The sequence below is a fragment of the Podarcis cretensis genome (genome assembly GCF_951804945.1).
Source record: "Podarcis cretensis genome assembly, chromosome: 18".
NCBI classification, from domain to species: Eukaryota; Metazoa; Chordata; class Lepidosauria; order Squamata; family Lacertidae; genus Podarcis; species Podarcis cretensis.
In genome coordinates, this window is record NC_137188.1 from 6492792 (window position 1) to 6509645 (window position 16854).

The 16854-nt window shown below is 48.5% G+C and overlaps 1 protein-coding gene across 2 annotated transcripts; it reads left to right on the forward strand.

The window, feature by feature from the left end:
- Positions 1 to 13434, forward strand: CD320 (CD320 molecule). Of its 2 annotated transcripts, XM_079960982.1 has the most exons (5): positions 11 to 273; positions 6602 to 7036; positions 9982 to 10041; positions 11749 to 11891; positions 12579 to 13434. In XM_079960982.1, the coding sequence occupies exons 1-4, from the start codon at positions 219 to 221 to the stop codon at positions 11871 to 11873; spliced, it is 675 nt and encodes a 224-aa protein (XP_079817108.1). In that variant the 5' UTR covers positions 11 to 218; the 3' UTR covers positions 11874 to 11891; positions 12579 to 13434. The 2 variants fall into 2 exon arrangements, with proteins under 2 accessions (XP_079817109.1, XP_079817108.1); XM_079960983.1 differs by lacking the exon at positions 9982 to 10041 and having other exon boundaries at positions 1 to 273.
- The last annotated feature ends 3420 nt before the right edge of the window (positions 13435 to 16854 follow it).

Sequence of the window (16854 nt, forward strand, 5' to 3'; positions counted from 1 at the left end):
CGGCTCCACTGCCAACTCCCATTTCCCCATGCCATTGTCCATGCCCGAAGGGGCTGACGGGAGATGTAGTTTTTGCCGCTCCCTCTGGGTCCACCGCCCCCGTGCGCATGCGCGAGAAGGCGGGGCGAGCTGACCCGCCTGGGTGACGTCACTCCCCACGCGGTATTTCTTTCCCCCCCCCGGCGGACTCCAATGCAGACGCAGAGGACACTCTCGGCATGGAGCGGGCGCTGCTCTTCTCGCTGCTCCTAACAGCCGCCGCTATAGACGCAGGTGAGCACCACCCGCGCATGCGCGAGGAGCCCCTTTCTGGGCTGGAATGCCGGCGCACGTGGTGGTGGTGGGGGGGGGGCTCCACTCAGGTCACGCCCACCTCCACCGCCGGCGCCGATTGGCCAGGCGCTCCTCGGCTCTCGGAAAGGCGGCGATTGGACGCTCGCTTGAGCCCGCCCCTCCCCTGTGACACCGCCCTTTTATTGGTTGCGGCGGGGAAGTGGGCGGGGCCTCGTTGGGGTTGCCATGGAGACGGGGCCTGCACCTTCAGGCTGAGGAGAGAAATAAACAAGAATAAAGCGTGTTTGTTATTAATACACAGGAATTATAATGCTAGGATTTTGGGGCACGTGTTATGTGTTTATACCTCCATGGGTGGGGTAACTTTTTCTGCTTTTGCCCCATTTTTGTTTCCCACCCCCTCACAACAACCCTGTCTGGTTGGCCACTTATTATTATTATTATTATTATTATTATTATTAATTTTATTGTTACTAGCCGCCCTGAGCCCGGCTTCGGCTGGGGAGGGCAGGATATAAATAAATTATTATTATTATTATTATTAATTATTTTATTGTTACTAGCCACCCTGAGCCCGGCTTCGGCTGGGGAGGGCAGGATATAAATAAATTATTATTATTATTATTATTATTATTAAGCTAAAGGTAAAGGTAAAGGTACCCCTGCCCGTACGGGCCAGTCTTGACAGACTCTGGGGTTGTGCGCCCATCTCACTTAAGAGGCCAGGGGCCAGCGCTGTCCGGAGACACTTCCGGGTCACGTGGCCAGCGTGACATCGCTGCTCTGGCGAGCCAGAGCCGCACACGGAAACGCCGTTTACCTTCCCGCTGGTAAGCGGTCCCTATTTATCTACTTGCACCCGGAGGTGCTTTCGAACTGCTAGGTTGGCAGGCGCTGGGACCGAGCAGCGGGAGCGCACCCCGCCGCAGGGATTCGAACCGCCGACCATGCGATTGGCAAGTCCTAGGCGCTGAGGTTTTACCCACAGCGCCACCCACTGTGATTTATGATCAGCCTACTAGGTAAAGGGTAAAGGAACCCCTGGCCACTAGGTCCAGTTGTGGCCGACTCTGGGGTTGTGGCGGTCATCTTGCTTTATTGGCCGAGGGAGCCGGCATACAGCTTCCGGGTCATGTGGCCAGCATGACTAAGCCGCTTCTGGCGAGCCAGCGCAGCACATCGAAACGCCATTTACCTTCCCGCTGGAGTGGTACCTATTCTTCTACTTGCACTTTAACATGCTTTCGAACTGCTAGGTTGGCAGGCGCTGGGACCGAGCAGCGGGAGCGCACCCCGCCGCAGGGATTCGAACCGCCGACCATGCGATCGGCAAGTCCTAGGCGCTGAGGTTTTACCCACAGCGCCACCCACTGTGATTTATGATCAGCCTACTAGGTAAAGGGTAAAGGAACCCCTGACCATTAGGTCCAGTCGTGGCCGACTCTGGGGTTGTGGCGCTCATCTTGCTTTATTGGCCGAGGGAGCCGGCGTACAGCTTCCGGGTCATGTGGCCAGCATGACTAAGCCGCTTCTGGCGAGCCAGCGCAGCACATCGAAACGCCATATACCTTCCCGCTGGAGTGGTACCTATTCTTCTACTTGCACTTTAACATGCTTTCGAACTGCTAGGTTGGCAGGCGCTGGGACCGAACGACGGGAGTGCACCCCGCCGCGGGGATTCGAACCGCCGACCATACGATCGGCAAGTCCTAGGCGCTGAGGTTTTACCCACAGCGCCACCCGCGTCCCCTTTGGGTCTTTTCCAGGGAGCCTTCTCTTTTCATGATGTGGCCAAAGTCTTGGAGCCTCAGCTTCAGGATCTGTCCTTCCAGTGAGCACTCAGGGCTGATTTCCTTCAGAATGGATAGGCTTGATCTTCTTGCAGTCCATGGGACTCTCAAGAGTCTCCTCCAGCACCAGAATTCAAAAGCATTTTGAATAACTTTAAGCTAGTAAAGCCCAAATGCGCCCCAATCAGCTTCATGGATGAATGGAGGACAGAACTCCCACCTTCATGGGCCTAGCCAACTTAAGTTCTACCAAGAGGAGCACTTAATGGTCACATGCCGGTATTTTCCATTAATTTCAGCGAGAGTAGAACTGAAGCTAGATGCATCCCTAAGGCATTAACCATTAAGCTATACAGGCAGTAATTGGGCACATCCACATCGTACATCTTATAGCACATGGCTTCCCCCCAAAAAAAAATTACCCTGGGAACTGTAGTTTGAGGTACTGGGAATTGTACTTCACCCGTTTCAGAGATGCTATAGATCCTGGGAGTCTGGGTTGAAGCTGCATGCTTCAAATCTTGTCTGAGGAAACTTCCAGCCAGTCTTTTGAATTTGTTGTTTAGTCGTGTCCGACTCTTCGTGACCCCCTGGACCAGAGCACGCCAGGCACTCCTGTCTTCCACTGCCTCCCGCAGTTTGGTCAAACTCATGCTGAAAGCTTCGAGAACACTGTCCCACCATCTCGTCCTCTGGCGTCCCCTTGCACCCTCCATCTTTCCCAACATCAGGGTCTTCTCCAGGGAGTCTTCTCTTCTCATGAGGTGGCCAAAGTATTGGAGCCTCAGCTTCAGGATCTGTCCTTCCAGTGAGCACTCAGGGCTGATTTCCTTCAGAATGGAGAGGTTTGATCTTCTTGCAGTCCATGGGACCCTCAAGAGTCTCCTCCAGCACCAGAATTCAAAAGTATCCATTCTTCGGCGATCAGCCTTCTTTATGGTCCAGCTCTCACTTCCATACATCACTGCTGGGAAAACCATAGCTTTAACTATACGGACCTTTGTCGGCAAGGTGATGTCTCTACTTCTCAAGATGCTGTCCAGGTTTGTCATTGCTTTTCTCCCAAGAAGGAGGCGTCTTTTAATTTCGTGACTGCTGTCACCATCTGCTGTGATCATGGAGCCCAAGAAAGTAAAATCTCTCACTGCCCTCATTTCTTCCCCTTCTATTTGCCAGGAGGTGATGGGCCCAGTAGCCATGATCTTGGTTTTTTGAATGTTGAGCTTCAGACCATATTATCCTTCGTGGCGAAGGGGCTTGAATAACTCAGAGAAGCTATGAGCTATGCCGAGCAGGGCACCCAAGATGGACAGGTCATAGTGGAGAGTTTTGACCAAATGTGATCCACATGGAGCAGGAACTGGGAAGCCACTCCAGTATCCCTGCCAAGAAAACTCCATGGACAAAGAAAACAGGCACACGCTGATATTTTCCATTAATTTCAGCGATAGTAGGACTGAAGCTAGATGCATCCTTAAGCATTAACCATCAAGCTATACAGGCAGTAATTGGGCACATCCACATCGTACATCTGATAGCACATGGCTTCCCCCCCCCCCCCAAAAAAAAAATTACCCTGGGAACTGTAGTTCACCTTTGTCGAGGTACTGGGAATTGTAGTTCACCCGTTTCGGAGGTGCTATAGATCCTGGGAGACTTTGGGTTGAAGCTGCGTGCTTCAAATGCTGTTTGAGCAAACTTGCAGCCAGTCTTTTTAATTTAATGAATGCAATTATCCCTCATGGGAGAGGTCAAGGCCGAATAAACGATTCTTCTCCCCGCTCTTTGGCACGACTGATTAGGCTTAGCAAGAGTGACTTGGCTCAAGGTCACTCAGCAAGTTTCATGGCCAAGTGTGGATTTTTTTTTTTTTTAAATGTATTTAAAAAGGTATGTGCAATGTCTCTCTCTCGTATTTTTTCTCCACGTTACACATTTTTATTTTTATTTTACAAATCGGTTTCATTTGTTGAGACGTTAGGAAGAATGGGGGAAAGGGGGGGGGGAGCCGAGTGTAGATTTGAACCCAGGTCTTACGTCTCCTTAGGCTAGGTCTTATGTTACACCTGCTCAGAGCGGGTCCATTTTAACTGAAATTGTAATAATTAGAAGGGACCCCGAGGGACATCTAGTCCAACCCCCTGCCATGCAGGAATCTACTCTGACTGGGGATTACTGGGTACAGCCCACCTGACAACCCCCATCCCAACCCCCGGTGTATTCATACATAGATAAGGGTGGGCCACTGCTTGTTTTAGGTCTCCTGACCCTTCCCTGTTCATTGGCATCATTTACTGATATTTCTTTTCCTGCCAAAAAAAAAAAAAACTACTTGGCACTTAAGCCACAACCTTGCTATTTCTTCATTCCTGTGATATTTCAGAGCTTATTTTTATTTCTGCGCAGCTAAAGCCCTCTATTCAAACCCATTTCCAATAAAAATCCCACCTAGGGATACTGAATATATAACCTTTATTATGCTCAACCAAACCCCCCCCCCCGCTGCTCCTATTATGAACAAATGTGCAGCCAAAGTCCTCTGTTAAAATCCTGTTTCGATAAGAAAATTCCAACAATGGGCGTTGGAAAAAAACAGTGGCGTAGGGTGGGTTGTCAGCACCCGGGGCAAGGCAAGTAATTTGCGCCCCCTAACCCGTGGATTTGCGCCCCGTAACCCATGGATTTGCGCCCCCAACCCTAACCCCCAGATGTTGCGCCCGGTGCGGCCGGCCCCCCCTGCACCCCTCACGCTACGCCACTGGGAAAAAATAATCCTAATTGTACCCAGAAAGAAAGGAAAAAAAACCACCCCCACCCCACTGTGGTTGAAACTTTTGTCCAGTTCTAATAACGTGTGATATTTTTTCTTCGCCCATAAAAATAAGCTGTGATTAGGAGTTCCAGAGAGTGGCAACATGAGAACAGTTCTACGAGTTCCCTATTTGTTAGCCAACTGTCTTTCATATTATTTCTGTGCATGGTTGATGACTCTATAGGCGATAGTCACCAGAGTGCTTTGGCTGTTACTATTGTTTTATTTCTTTCCCAAACTTCGAATAGGGCCTTTCTCACCAAATGATTAGTAAAGCCTCTATGTGCTTTTATTTTATCATGACCCAGGGCCTTTTCAGTGGTGGCTCCCCATTTGTGGAACGCTCTCCCCAGTGAGGCTTTAAGCCAAAACATTTCTTTTTTACCAGGCCTTTGGGTATCTGTCGCCTCGATTTGGTGAAATATTGCCATCCTTTACTTTTTTATTTTTCTTTGTGTGGGTGTTTCCCCCACTTTTATGCCGGCTTCAAGGCACGTTCATTTATATGTCGTAAATCGCCTCAAATTACCTTGGTGTTACCCATTTATTTATTCATTTAATTCACAAAAATTTTCACGCCACTTGATAGGGTTTTTTTTTAAAGGACTGCAAAAAATGTAAGATCGGGAAGGATTTTGTTGTTGTTGTTGTTGAGTCGTTTAGTCGTGTCCGCCTCTTCGTGACCCCCTGGACCAGAGCACGCCAGGCCCTCCTGTCTTCCACTGCCTCCCGCAGTTTGGTCAAACTCATGCTGAAAGCTTCAAGAACACTGTCCCACCATCTCGTCCTCCGTCGTCCCCTTCTCCTTGTGCCCTCCATCTTTCCCAACATCAGGGTCTTTTCCAGGGAGTCTTCTCTTCTCATGAGGTGGCCAAAGTCTTGGAGCCTCAGCTCCAGGATCTGTCCTTCCAGGGAGCACTCAGGGCTGATTTCCTTCAGAATGGAGAGGTTTGATCTTCTTGCAGTCCATGGGACTCTCAAGAGTCTCCTCCAGCACCAGAATTCAAAAGCATCAATTCTTCGGCGATCAGCCTTCTTTATGGTCCAGCTCAGTCCAGTTACGGAAAGGATTTACAATATATTAAAACATAACAAGAAGTTTAAAAAGCTGAAGCAGATTGAAATGCACACCAGCTTTTCTAAGCGGCTGAACTAAACAAGGACGTTCTTAGCAGGCGCTGAGAAAAATAAAGTGATCTCAAGCAGGCTTTTGAGTGTTTGTAAATCCTGCCTAAAGGACGCGGGTGGTGCTGTGGGTTAAACCACAGAGCCTAGGGCTTGCCGATCAGAAGGTCAGCAGTTCGAATCCCCGCGACAGGGTGAGCTCCCATTGCTCAGTCCCAGCTCCTGCCAACCTAGCAGTTCGAAAGCACGTCAAAGTGCAAGTAGATAAATGGGTACTGCTCCGGCAGGAAGGTAAACGGCGTTTCCGTGCACTGCTCTGGTTCGCCAGAAGCGGCTTAGTCCTGCTGGCCACATGACCCGGAAGCTGTACGCCAGCTCCCTTGGCCAATAAAGCGAGATGAGTGCCGCAACCCCAGAGTCGGTCACGACTGGACCTAATGGACCTTTACCTTTTTAAATCCTGCCTCTTTCATAGCTGAGCTGCTGGAGTTGCTCCGATGTTCTTGACCATCCTTTTGGGTCTCCCAAATGACTCTCTTGTGTGTTTGTTTGTTTGTGTGTCTCTCCCTTCACAATTCAGAACGTTTCCTTTGCACCCTCGGGAGTTTCTGGTGCGAGGACGGCGGGCAGGTTCCGCTGTGCCAGCGGTGCGACGAGAAGCGGGACTGCAGTGACGGCAGCGACGAGAGAGGCTGTCGAGCCGCCAACGTCTCGTGCGGACCCCGCGGGAGGCGGTGCGGCAGCGATGGCCCTTGCCTGCCCTTGGAGAGGATCTGTGACGGCCACGTCGATTGCCCAGACAATTCCGACGAATCCTTAGACGCCTGCGGGCATCGGGTAGACACGACTTCGCCAGCCTGCCCGAAGGATGAGTTTCAGTGCGAACCGGGGGCAGAGTGTTTCCCCCTGGCGTTTGTGTGTGACGGCCATTCTGATTGTCCGGACGAGAGGGATGAACGAGGCTGCCTTCTGGACTTCCCAACGGTTTCGGTAACGCCACCAGCCACTCAGACAGGTAAGTTGTGCATCAGACTGCTTTAGGGGGCAAACAGGTATCCTGGCAACCATCTCTACCGTAACCCCCTCCTTTAGCTGACCCAGAATACTTTTGCTTCCTCCCCTTTGCCTCTGCTTGCTTCACGTTAAAAGGGTTTTTTAAATAGAAAGTTGTCCTTGACTCCCCCAACACCACCCCAAATTACTGTATTTGGAATGTAGGGGAAATATCACTGTACAGTGGTACCTTGGTTCTCGAACTTAATCCGTTCCAGGAGTCCGTTCAACTCCTGAAACCGTTTGAAAACCAAGGCGCGGCTTCTGATTGGTTGCAGGAGCTTCCTGCTCTTAATCGGAAGCTGTGTCGGATGTTCAGCTTCCAAAAAACGTTTGGAAACTGGAACACTCACTTCCGGGTTTGCGGCGTTCGGGAGCCGATTTGTTCAGGAGCCAAGCCGTTCGAGTACCAAGCTACCACTGTATATTAGTATTGGCACCATAAAAGTGTCCTAAATAAGAAGCGCCATTGTGTTGTGGAGTCATCTTATTAAATGTAAAGTTTGGTGAGGGCAGTGCACTCTGTACATGACCATGCACTGAATTTCTGAGGCTCACAGTTCCTAATGATTATTATCACTACGTGTCATCAACTTCTTTTTGATTCCTAGGGCTTTTATTCCCCACCTGCACAGAAATTTATTTATGCGTGTTATTTATTTCACAAAATCTGTACGCTGCTTGATTGTAACCATAAACCGCAAAGTGGTTTGCAGAGAAATAGAACCATAAAACCAAGGAAAAGGTGCAATGCATTAAAGCATAAAAAGGGACCCCTGACCATTAGGTCCAGTCGTGGCCGACTCTGGGATTGCAACGCTCATCTTGCTTTATTGGCCGAGGGAGCCGGCGTACAGCTTCTGGGTCATGTGGCCAGAAGGACTAAGCCGCTTCTGGCGAACCAGAGCAGTGCATGGAAACACCACTTACCTTCCCGCCGGAGTGGTACCTATTTATCTACTTGCACTTTGATGTGGCAGGAGCAGGGACCGAGCAACAGGAGCTCACACTGTCATTGTGGGGATTCGAACCGCCGATCTTCTGATTGGCAAGTCCTAGGCTCTGTGGTTTAACCCACCGTGCCACCCGCGTCCCATTAAAACAGTTAAAATATGAAAATGGATTTCAATGCAAAACCAGCTTTTTTCGAAGCTTGAAATGGAGTGGAATCTCCTGGAAGAAGTTGTGGCTGGCCGGCACCCTGAACCCGAATCGCTCCACGCTGCAAAATGCTCTTGCAGACCCTGCTTAGCCTTGTTTTACAGGTGCTATAAAACTGCAGCTTGTGTTGGGTGCAATATGCTGGTATTGCTGTTGCTGCTGTCGCTGCCAAGTTTTGATGAGACCTTTTATTGTCTGTGGTGGTGCTCCTGTGCTGCCCGGGAGCCCTTTCCATTTATCTCCCTGCCTTGCCTCTGCCAAAAGGGAATGACCGCCACACCTTCTTTGCTGGTACAATTCTCCCTGGAGTTTCAAGGAAAGGGGCGTGGGCAGCGCTGTCTTTAGCATATGCGCCGCCGTGATGCAAAGATCCACCCAGCGCCCCCAATTTTAGTTTAGCCCCCAAATTAACTTTTATTATGTTTATGTCAGACACAACGCTTAACGCCTTATCTCTTGTTTACGAAAGAAGAATCAAACTTTTTTATTTGCTCATTTATTTACAATACAGTGGTGCCTCGCGAGACGAAAAGAATCCGTTCCGCGATTCTCTTCGTCTAGCGGTTTCTTCGTCTTGCGAAGCAAGCCCATTGACGGATTAGCGGATTAGCGCTATTAGCGGCTATTAGCGGCTTAGCAGATAAGCGGCTTAGCGGTTTAGAAAAAAGGGGGAAAAAAGAGAAAAAAACCTGCAGGACCTCGCAAGACATTTTCGTCTTGCGAAGCAAGCCCATAGGAAATTCGTTTTGCGAAGCACCTCCAAAACGGAAAACTCTTTCGTCTAGCGAGTTTTCCATCTTGCGAGACATTCGTCTTGCGGGGCACCACTGTACAGTGGTACCTCGGGTTAAGTACTTAATTCATTCCGGAGGTCCGCACTTAACCTGAAACTGTTCTTAACCTGAAGCACCACTTTAGCTAATGGGGCCTCCTGCTGCCGCTGCGCCACCGGAGCATGATTTCTGCTCTTATCCTGAAGCAAAGTTCTTAACCTGAGGTAATATTTCTGGGTTAGCGGAGTCTGTAACCTGAAGCGTATGTAACCCGAGGTACCACTGTACACTTATACTTAAGTATACAACATCATTACACTTAAACTTATAAATATTGTTTAGCACCTACTTAGGAGAAAATCAGATGTGTCAAAGGGGCCGCTGTGTCCACTGCCACATGAAGCATAGCATAGCAGTTACAATATGTAACATAATATTTTGATGTAAGAGTTAATTTTGCGTGCACGGCGCTGTTGTGAATGACAAGCGCCACCACTGGCGCAGCGCATCTTTGGTAAGTGAGCGCACAAAGTTGAAAGTCCTTTTGTGAAACGGTAGGTATACATTTCGGTAATACCTAGATGTATATATATATTGTTTTTCTAGCTTGATCAAAATTATTTATTATTTCATAACAGGTAGATAGTTAAGGGGACGCGGGTGGCACTGTGGGTTAAACCACAGAGCCTAGGACTTGCCGATCAGAAGGTCGGTGGTTCAAATCCCGCAACAGGGTGAGCTCCCGTTGCTCGGTCCCTGCTCCTGCCAACCTAGCAGTTCAAAAGCACGCCAAAGTGCAAGTAGATAAATAGGTACCACTGTATTAGAAGCTTAGAAGTTGGAGGGTCCTCTTTGGGGTCTCGAAACCCACGTTTAAACCCCATCTTGCAACATGAGACTCAATCTTATTTTTTTAAAATTAACCTGCATATGGTGTGTTTTTCCTCTTCCCCTTCTTGCCTGCCTTTCTAAGATGGCGTGCCTGTCCCTGGAAATGCGATGCCTGCGGATTTGGTGGTTCTTTCCATCGTCGGTGAGTCGTAATGGCAAAAGCATTCTTCTATCTGCTTGGTGTTTAATAGTGAGCCATTTCTTATTGAAACCTAAGCCGGCCGGATGTGGCCCACCAGGCCATTTCCCCCAAACCACGTATTCCAGTCTCGCACCTGCAGGTTGTTGTCTGCAGCCAATAACAGGATTGAACCTCTGCAGCGTCAGCCCCACCCTCCTGTCAACTTTCACCAATCCTGATCAATATTTGGCCTGCAGAGCCAAATACCGTATTTTTCCGTGTATAAGACGCCCCCATGTATAAGACTCCCTCCTATTTTGGGGGGACTCCAAATTAAGAAAACACCCCTCAGCGCTTCTCGTGTATAAAACAAGCCCCTATTTTTAACCTAACTTTTTGGTTAAAAAAACCTAGTCCTATACACGAAAAAATACGGTAGGTTTCCCAGCCCGCTCTGTCCCAAAGGTGGCTAACCATTTTTGACTTGGCGGGGTGGGTGTCATCTCCATCATTTTTATTTTATTTTTTATTATTATTATTTTTTAATTATAAATTTTATTAGTATTTTCCACATAACAACAACACAAAAAATAACAAAACACAAAAACCGACATTCAAAAAATAATAATAATCCATATCTTACAAGTTAATAAGATAAACACTGAAAAGAAAAACAAACATTGATTTCCACCAATCCCACAGCACCTCCTTTACCTCTCATTGTGTCTTCCTGTTTTCCTTATCATCTCTATCCTAGCATCCAGATATAAATCCCTCTTTCTTATCCTTTCACTTCACAAGGTTATTCCAGACTCAGCCAGATTTCTGTCCTCGAACCTTGGCTTGACACTCTCATTCCTTTTTCACTTTGCTTTTTGGTTTTTCTCTTATTAGATCTGTCAATTTGGCTAATTCTAAATATTCTGTCATCTCCATCATTGACTAATCCTCTCGGGGCCAAATCGCTGGCACCCTGCATATGCAGACACTCGTTTGCAAACGTACCGCATGCACACCCACAGAGCGGAAACCATGTGTCCTGTTTCAGGCAGGGAGAACAGCCATTTGAATATTTTATTCGCAATGATCTTTCCTGCACAGCAAGCCAAACCGTGGCCATGGTGATGCAGCTGCCTTTCTGGTGGGGGGGGGAGCTGTTAAAGGGAGTGGGGTACACCTGGTTCCTTTGCCCCATCCTTACTGATGCCGTGCACATCCACACACAGAAAACTGGGGTGGGGTGGGAGACAGTTGGTCCACCCGGGGAAAGCTGTCGTTGGCCACTGCTGCAGTTGCACCTGGCGCTGAAGCTCCCAGCACGTTTCCGAGCACAATTCAAATCGTTGGTGCTGACCTTTAAAGCCCTAAACGGCCTTGGTCCAGTATACCTGAAGGAGCGTCTCCACCCCCATCGTTCTGCCCGGACGCTGAGGTCCAGCGCTGAGGGCCTTCTGGCAGTTCCCTCGCTACGAGAAGCCAAGTTACAGGGAACCAGGCAGAGGGCCTTCTCAGTGGTGGCACCCGCCCTGTGGAACGCCCTCCCACCAGATGTCAAAGAGAAAAACAACTACCAGATTTTTAGAAGACGTCTGAAGGCAGCCCTGTTTAGGGAAGCTTTTAATGTTTAATAGGTTATTGTATTTCAATATTCCATTGGAAGCCGCCCAGATGGGTGGGGTATAAATAATAAATTATTATTATTATCCCCCTCTCTCCTTCATTCCGTAGCGTTCCTGGCTGTTGTGGTGGCTGCTGTTTTTGCCTCTACCTGGAGCCGTGCGAAAGCGAGACATCTGGCAAGCTTCAAGTGGGATCATGGTTCAGAGCAGCTGATTGCAAAACAGCAGCCTTGAGAGACTCCTTCCTTCGAGGTACACCTGAGTTACGCATTTGACTCATTTCCCCCCCCCCCCCATCTTCACCTGCAGGCCAGTGCCCTTATTAAACCTGCTTCTTCCTAGAACCCTCTTCCCAGCTCAGCCAGTAGAGCATGAGACTCTTAATCTCAGATTGTAGGTTTGAGTCCACGTTAGGCAACAGATTTTTGCATTCCTTGTGGCGCCTTCCAACTCTTCCATCCCGCTGGCTGTCTTGGCTTCCTCTTTAGCCATGCACAACCTCTTCAGCTGGGAGAAGCTGCGCACGGCTTTGTTTATAGCCACGGGGCTGGGCCGGGGAAAGCCCCCCAAACAGGTCCAGGAGCGGCAGTGAGATTGCACACAACCTCGCCGTCGCTCCCGGGACTTGCGGGGCTGGGGACTGGGGAAGCCTGATCTTCTCCCGACCCCAGCCCCCAGAACAGGCTGCTATCCGCAAGCCTTCGTAGCTCAGCGGGAACTCCTGCTCCGAAGGCTTGCGGATAGCTGCCTGAAGCCTGGAGAGCGAGAGGGGTCAGTGAAAGCCTGCATTCACTCCATAGGACGCACACACATTTCCCCTTCATTTTCGGAGGGGGGAAAGTGTGTCCTATAGAGCAAAAAATACGATAGATTTCCCCTCAATTGATTGGTGTTTCATGGATTCCGACTCTTACCAATAATTTCATTTATGATCTCCAGAGCTGGCCTGCCTTCAGAAGCGTGGCGTCTGATTCAACACATCCTCTGAGAAGAACGGCCAACCTTTTAGTTGCTGCTCTTGCTGCTCCCGCCACCTTTCAACAGGTGCCTTCAGTCGAGAACTTCAGGTGCACATCCGAGTTAGAAGGTCAATCGCTTTCTCAAGGGAGACCTCCCTGTCGCTGGTCCTCGTCATCTCAAAACGTATTTATTTCTGCTCTCTGGCTCCTTGATCTTCCATGGCAAAGAGCTGCTGAGTTTAGCCACTGCAGCTATGAACAGTGGCTCAAAAGGGTACTGGAAAATGTGGGGCACGCATTAATAAAAACAGCATTATTATCCAGTAGGCTTTGGTGGAAACTGCATCAAATGTGTATTTGAATTGCCGTTTTAGGTTGTTTTTCCTCTATACTGGGCAATTTGCCGTTTGGCTAAAACCTTTCCCTACATTTCCCCCAGTACACTCTGCTTCTCTTTTCCCACCAATTGTGGTGAAAAGCAACAGAAGAAAATCGCCATGGCACATTCCTTTGCCATGCTAGTTTTGCCCGTAGCAAGCATCCTTGTGTGGCAAAAACGGTTTTTTTAATCATCCCAGTCACCTTGCCTCGTGCAAGCACAGTGTTTTCCCTTGCACAAATCTCCATAGCTGCATCCGTCTCTTGTGAGAATCAGGCCAAAGAGGGGGGAGCCCAGTTTGCTGTTGGGGATAAAACCCCATAGGTTGTCCTAAAATGTCCCAAAACGATCTTCTAAAATGTCCAGCTGGAACAACTCCGTTGCTTAAGCGTTTGACACAGAATCAACTCTGGAAACTTGTAAAAGATTAAAACAAAACTTTTTGGAGAAAAAATAACTTGGGAGTTTTGGCTTTTATTCTCTTATTTCTCTCTCCCCACCTTGCCAATACATTTTTTTTTTCCACTTTAATACAAGAGCTAAACTACGTATAACTGCAGTAACTTGCCCAGGGATTTATTATTAAGTACACAAGGAATACAGTGGCTGGGGAAACTCAGCCAGATGGGCGGGGTATAAATAATAAATTATTATTATTATTATTATTATTATTATTATTATTATTATTATTATTATTATTTATTATTTCTGGTAGTCTCTCCACAGAGATTCTTCCCCCCCCCCAATCATTCGGTTTAATTGTATGCTGCTTTCTCACAAATAAATCATGCCCAAAATGGCTTAGAACAAAGAAATGACAATATTATTATTTTTTGCGTAAAACAGAGCAAAACATTAACAATTTCATAACAACTTAGCAAAACAAAGATATAATATCATGTTGCTCAGTGTTTTCCAATTCTACAATATCCATTTTGAGGATGTTTTGGTCAAACTTCTAGCCAGGCTACGTGCTGGCACTGTCAGGGTAACTGGGTGTAGGTAAAGGTAAAGGTAAAGGTACCCCTGCCCGTACGGGCCAGTCTTGACAGACTCTGGGGTTGTGCGCCCATCTCACTTAAGAGGCCAGGGGCCAGCGCTGTCCGGAGACACTTCCGGGTCACGTGGCCAGCGTGACATCGCTGCTCTGGCGAGCCAGAGCCGCACACGGAAACGCCGTTTACCTTCCCGCTGGTAAGCGGTCCCTATTTATCTACTTGCACCCGGAGGTGCTTTTGAACTGCTAGGTTGGCAGGCGCTGGGACCAAGCAGCGGGAGCGCACCCCGCCGCAGGGATTTGAATCGCCGACCTTTCGATCGGCAAGTCCTAGGCGCTGAGGCTTTAACCCACAGCGCCACCTGCGTCCCAACTGGGTGTAAGGTGACAGGAAAACAGAGTTTTTAGCAGGGTGTTCTGGGAAGAAGAAGGAAGAAGAGAGACTGGGATCTATCCACAGAGATTCTTGTGTTGTGAAGGTGGAATCCAAGTTATCTTCCGTCTCATTTATAAAGGAAAAGAAAGGAAACCAAGTCTCCAAAAAAGTGTCCCTCCCTGATGTTCCTTCTGCGGCGACTAAGGCGTTCCGAGAGAATGCCACATTCCAGATATTATTTAATCAGATTTCAGTGAGGATTTCCAGTATCGGGCTATCGTTAATTGGGCTGACGGTTACAAAAACTAAACTAAATCCCTGCAATTTAAAGTTGTTGTTTAAATGTGGGTCTGATGATAATAAGGTGAGGACCGAATTGCGTGGGGGGAGGGATTGCTGCGTAATTTTGGAAATAATGCAAAACACCTTTCCCCTCAGCGTGCAATTCTTCCCTTATTTCTATGATGAGGGGAGGAGTTTTGCTTGAAAAGAGGGAGCAGACTAAGACAGATGAGGGATGGATTGTTGCTGCAGTGCAACAGGAACCCCTCGACCAGCCTCTAAGCTTCACCTCATATATGATGATATAATTCATATCAAAATATTCATTTAGACATTAATCAATGACTTCCCTGTGAGGCCTGGAGGCGGTTGTAGGATGGATGGCGGCTAACAGATTGAGATGAATCCTGACAAGACAGAAGTACTGTTTTGGGGGGACAGGGGGTGGGGGATTCCCTGGTCCTGAATGGGGTAACTGTGCCCCTGAAGGACCAGGTGCGCAGCCTGGGTGTCATTTTGGACTCACAGCTGTCCATGGAGGCGCAGGTTAATTCTGTGTCCAGGGCAGCTGTCTACCAGCTCCATGTGACCCTATCTGCCCGCAGACTGTCTGGCCAGAGTGGCGCATGCTCTGGTTATCTCCCGCTTGGACTACTGCAATGCGCTCTACGTGGGGCTACCTTTGAAGGTGACCCAGAAACTGCAATTGATCCAGAATGCGGCAACCAGACTGGGGACTGAGAGTGGCCGCCGGGACCACATAACACTGGTCCTGAGAGATCTGCATTGGCTCCCAGTACGTTTCCGAGCACAATTCAAAGTGTTGGTGCTGACCTTGAAAGCCGTAAACTGCCTCGGCCCAGTATACCTGAAAGAGCGTCTCCACCCCCATCATTCTGCCCGGACACTGAGATCCAGCGCTGAGGGCCTTCTGGCGGTTCTCTCATTGCGAGAAGTGAGGTTACAGGGAACCAGGCAGAGGGCCTTCTCGGTAGTGGCACCCGCCCTTCAGATGTGAAGGAAATAAGCAGCTATCCTATCTTTAAAAGACATCTGAAGGCAGCCCTGTTCAGGGAAGTTTTTAATATTTAATGCTGTACAGTTGTTAACATTTGATTGGGAGCCGCCTAGAGTGGCTGGGGAAACTCAGCCAGATGGGTGGGGTATAAATTAATAATAATAATAATAATAATAATAATAATTTATTATTATTATTCCCTTCTTCTCGTTCCGTGGTTCATTTTGCATACCATAAATCCCTGCGTATTTTACATCAGGGTCTCCAAAGTTTTTGTGGCTTGGGCTGGTTCACGCACACATAACTATTGTGACTGCTTGGGCAGAACCCTGAAACCTGAGAGCTGTCATACTGCTGCCCCTTCCTGTATTGATTGATTGATTGATTGATTGATTGATTGATTGATTGATTGATGGCAGGCAGCAGAAGCCTCTGTGCTGTTGAAATACAACTCCCGTGAGCTCCAGCTAGCATGGCGGATGGCCAGGGATAAGTTGCCTCTAGAGCAGCGGTTCTCAACCTGTGGGTCCCCAAGATGTTGTTGGACTACAACTCCCATCATCTTTGAGCTCTGGCCTTGCTAGCTAGGGGTGAGGGGAGTCATAGTTCAACAACATCTGGGGACCCACAGGTTGAGAAAGGCTGATCTAGAGCATGGGTAGAAAAACCAAGGCCCGGGGGCCGGATCCAGCCCAATCACCTTCTAAATCCAGCCTGTGGACGGTCCGGGAATCCGCGTGTTTTTACGTGAGTAGAACGTGTCCTTTTATTTAAAATGCATCTCTGGGTTATTTGTGGCGCCTGCCTGGTGTTTTTACACGAGCAGAATATGTGCTTTTATTTAAAATGCATCTCTGGGTTATTTGTGGGGCATAGGAATTCATTCATTTATTTTTTTCAAAATATAGTCTGGCCCCGCACAAGGTCTGAGGGACAGTGGACAGGCCCCCTGCTGAAAAAGTTTGCAGAGAGCAAGAGGTTCTCCACACCTGGCATTAAAGTCCAACAGGTTGGGGGGCAGGTTTTATGTACTGGAAGTTTTTTCAAGGATCAAAAGCACTTAAAGGATAGAGTGCCCATCGTGGGAGATGGGAACGTCTGATAAATCAAAGGAAGACCCGGCTTCCAAAAATAGCTTCTTAACTTGAAAGGTTAACCCCATAAGCTTATTAACGTTTTAAGAAGCTTGGGCATAGCTTCTTCC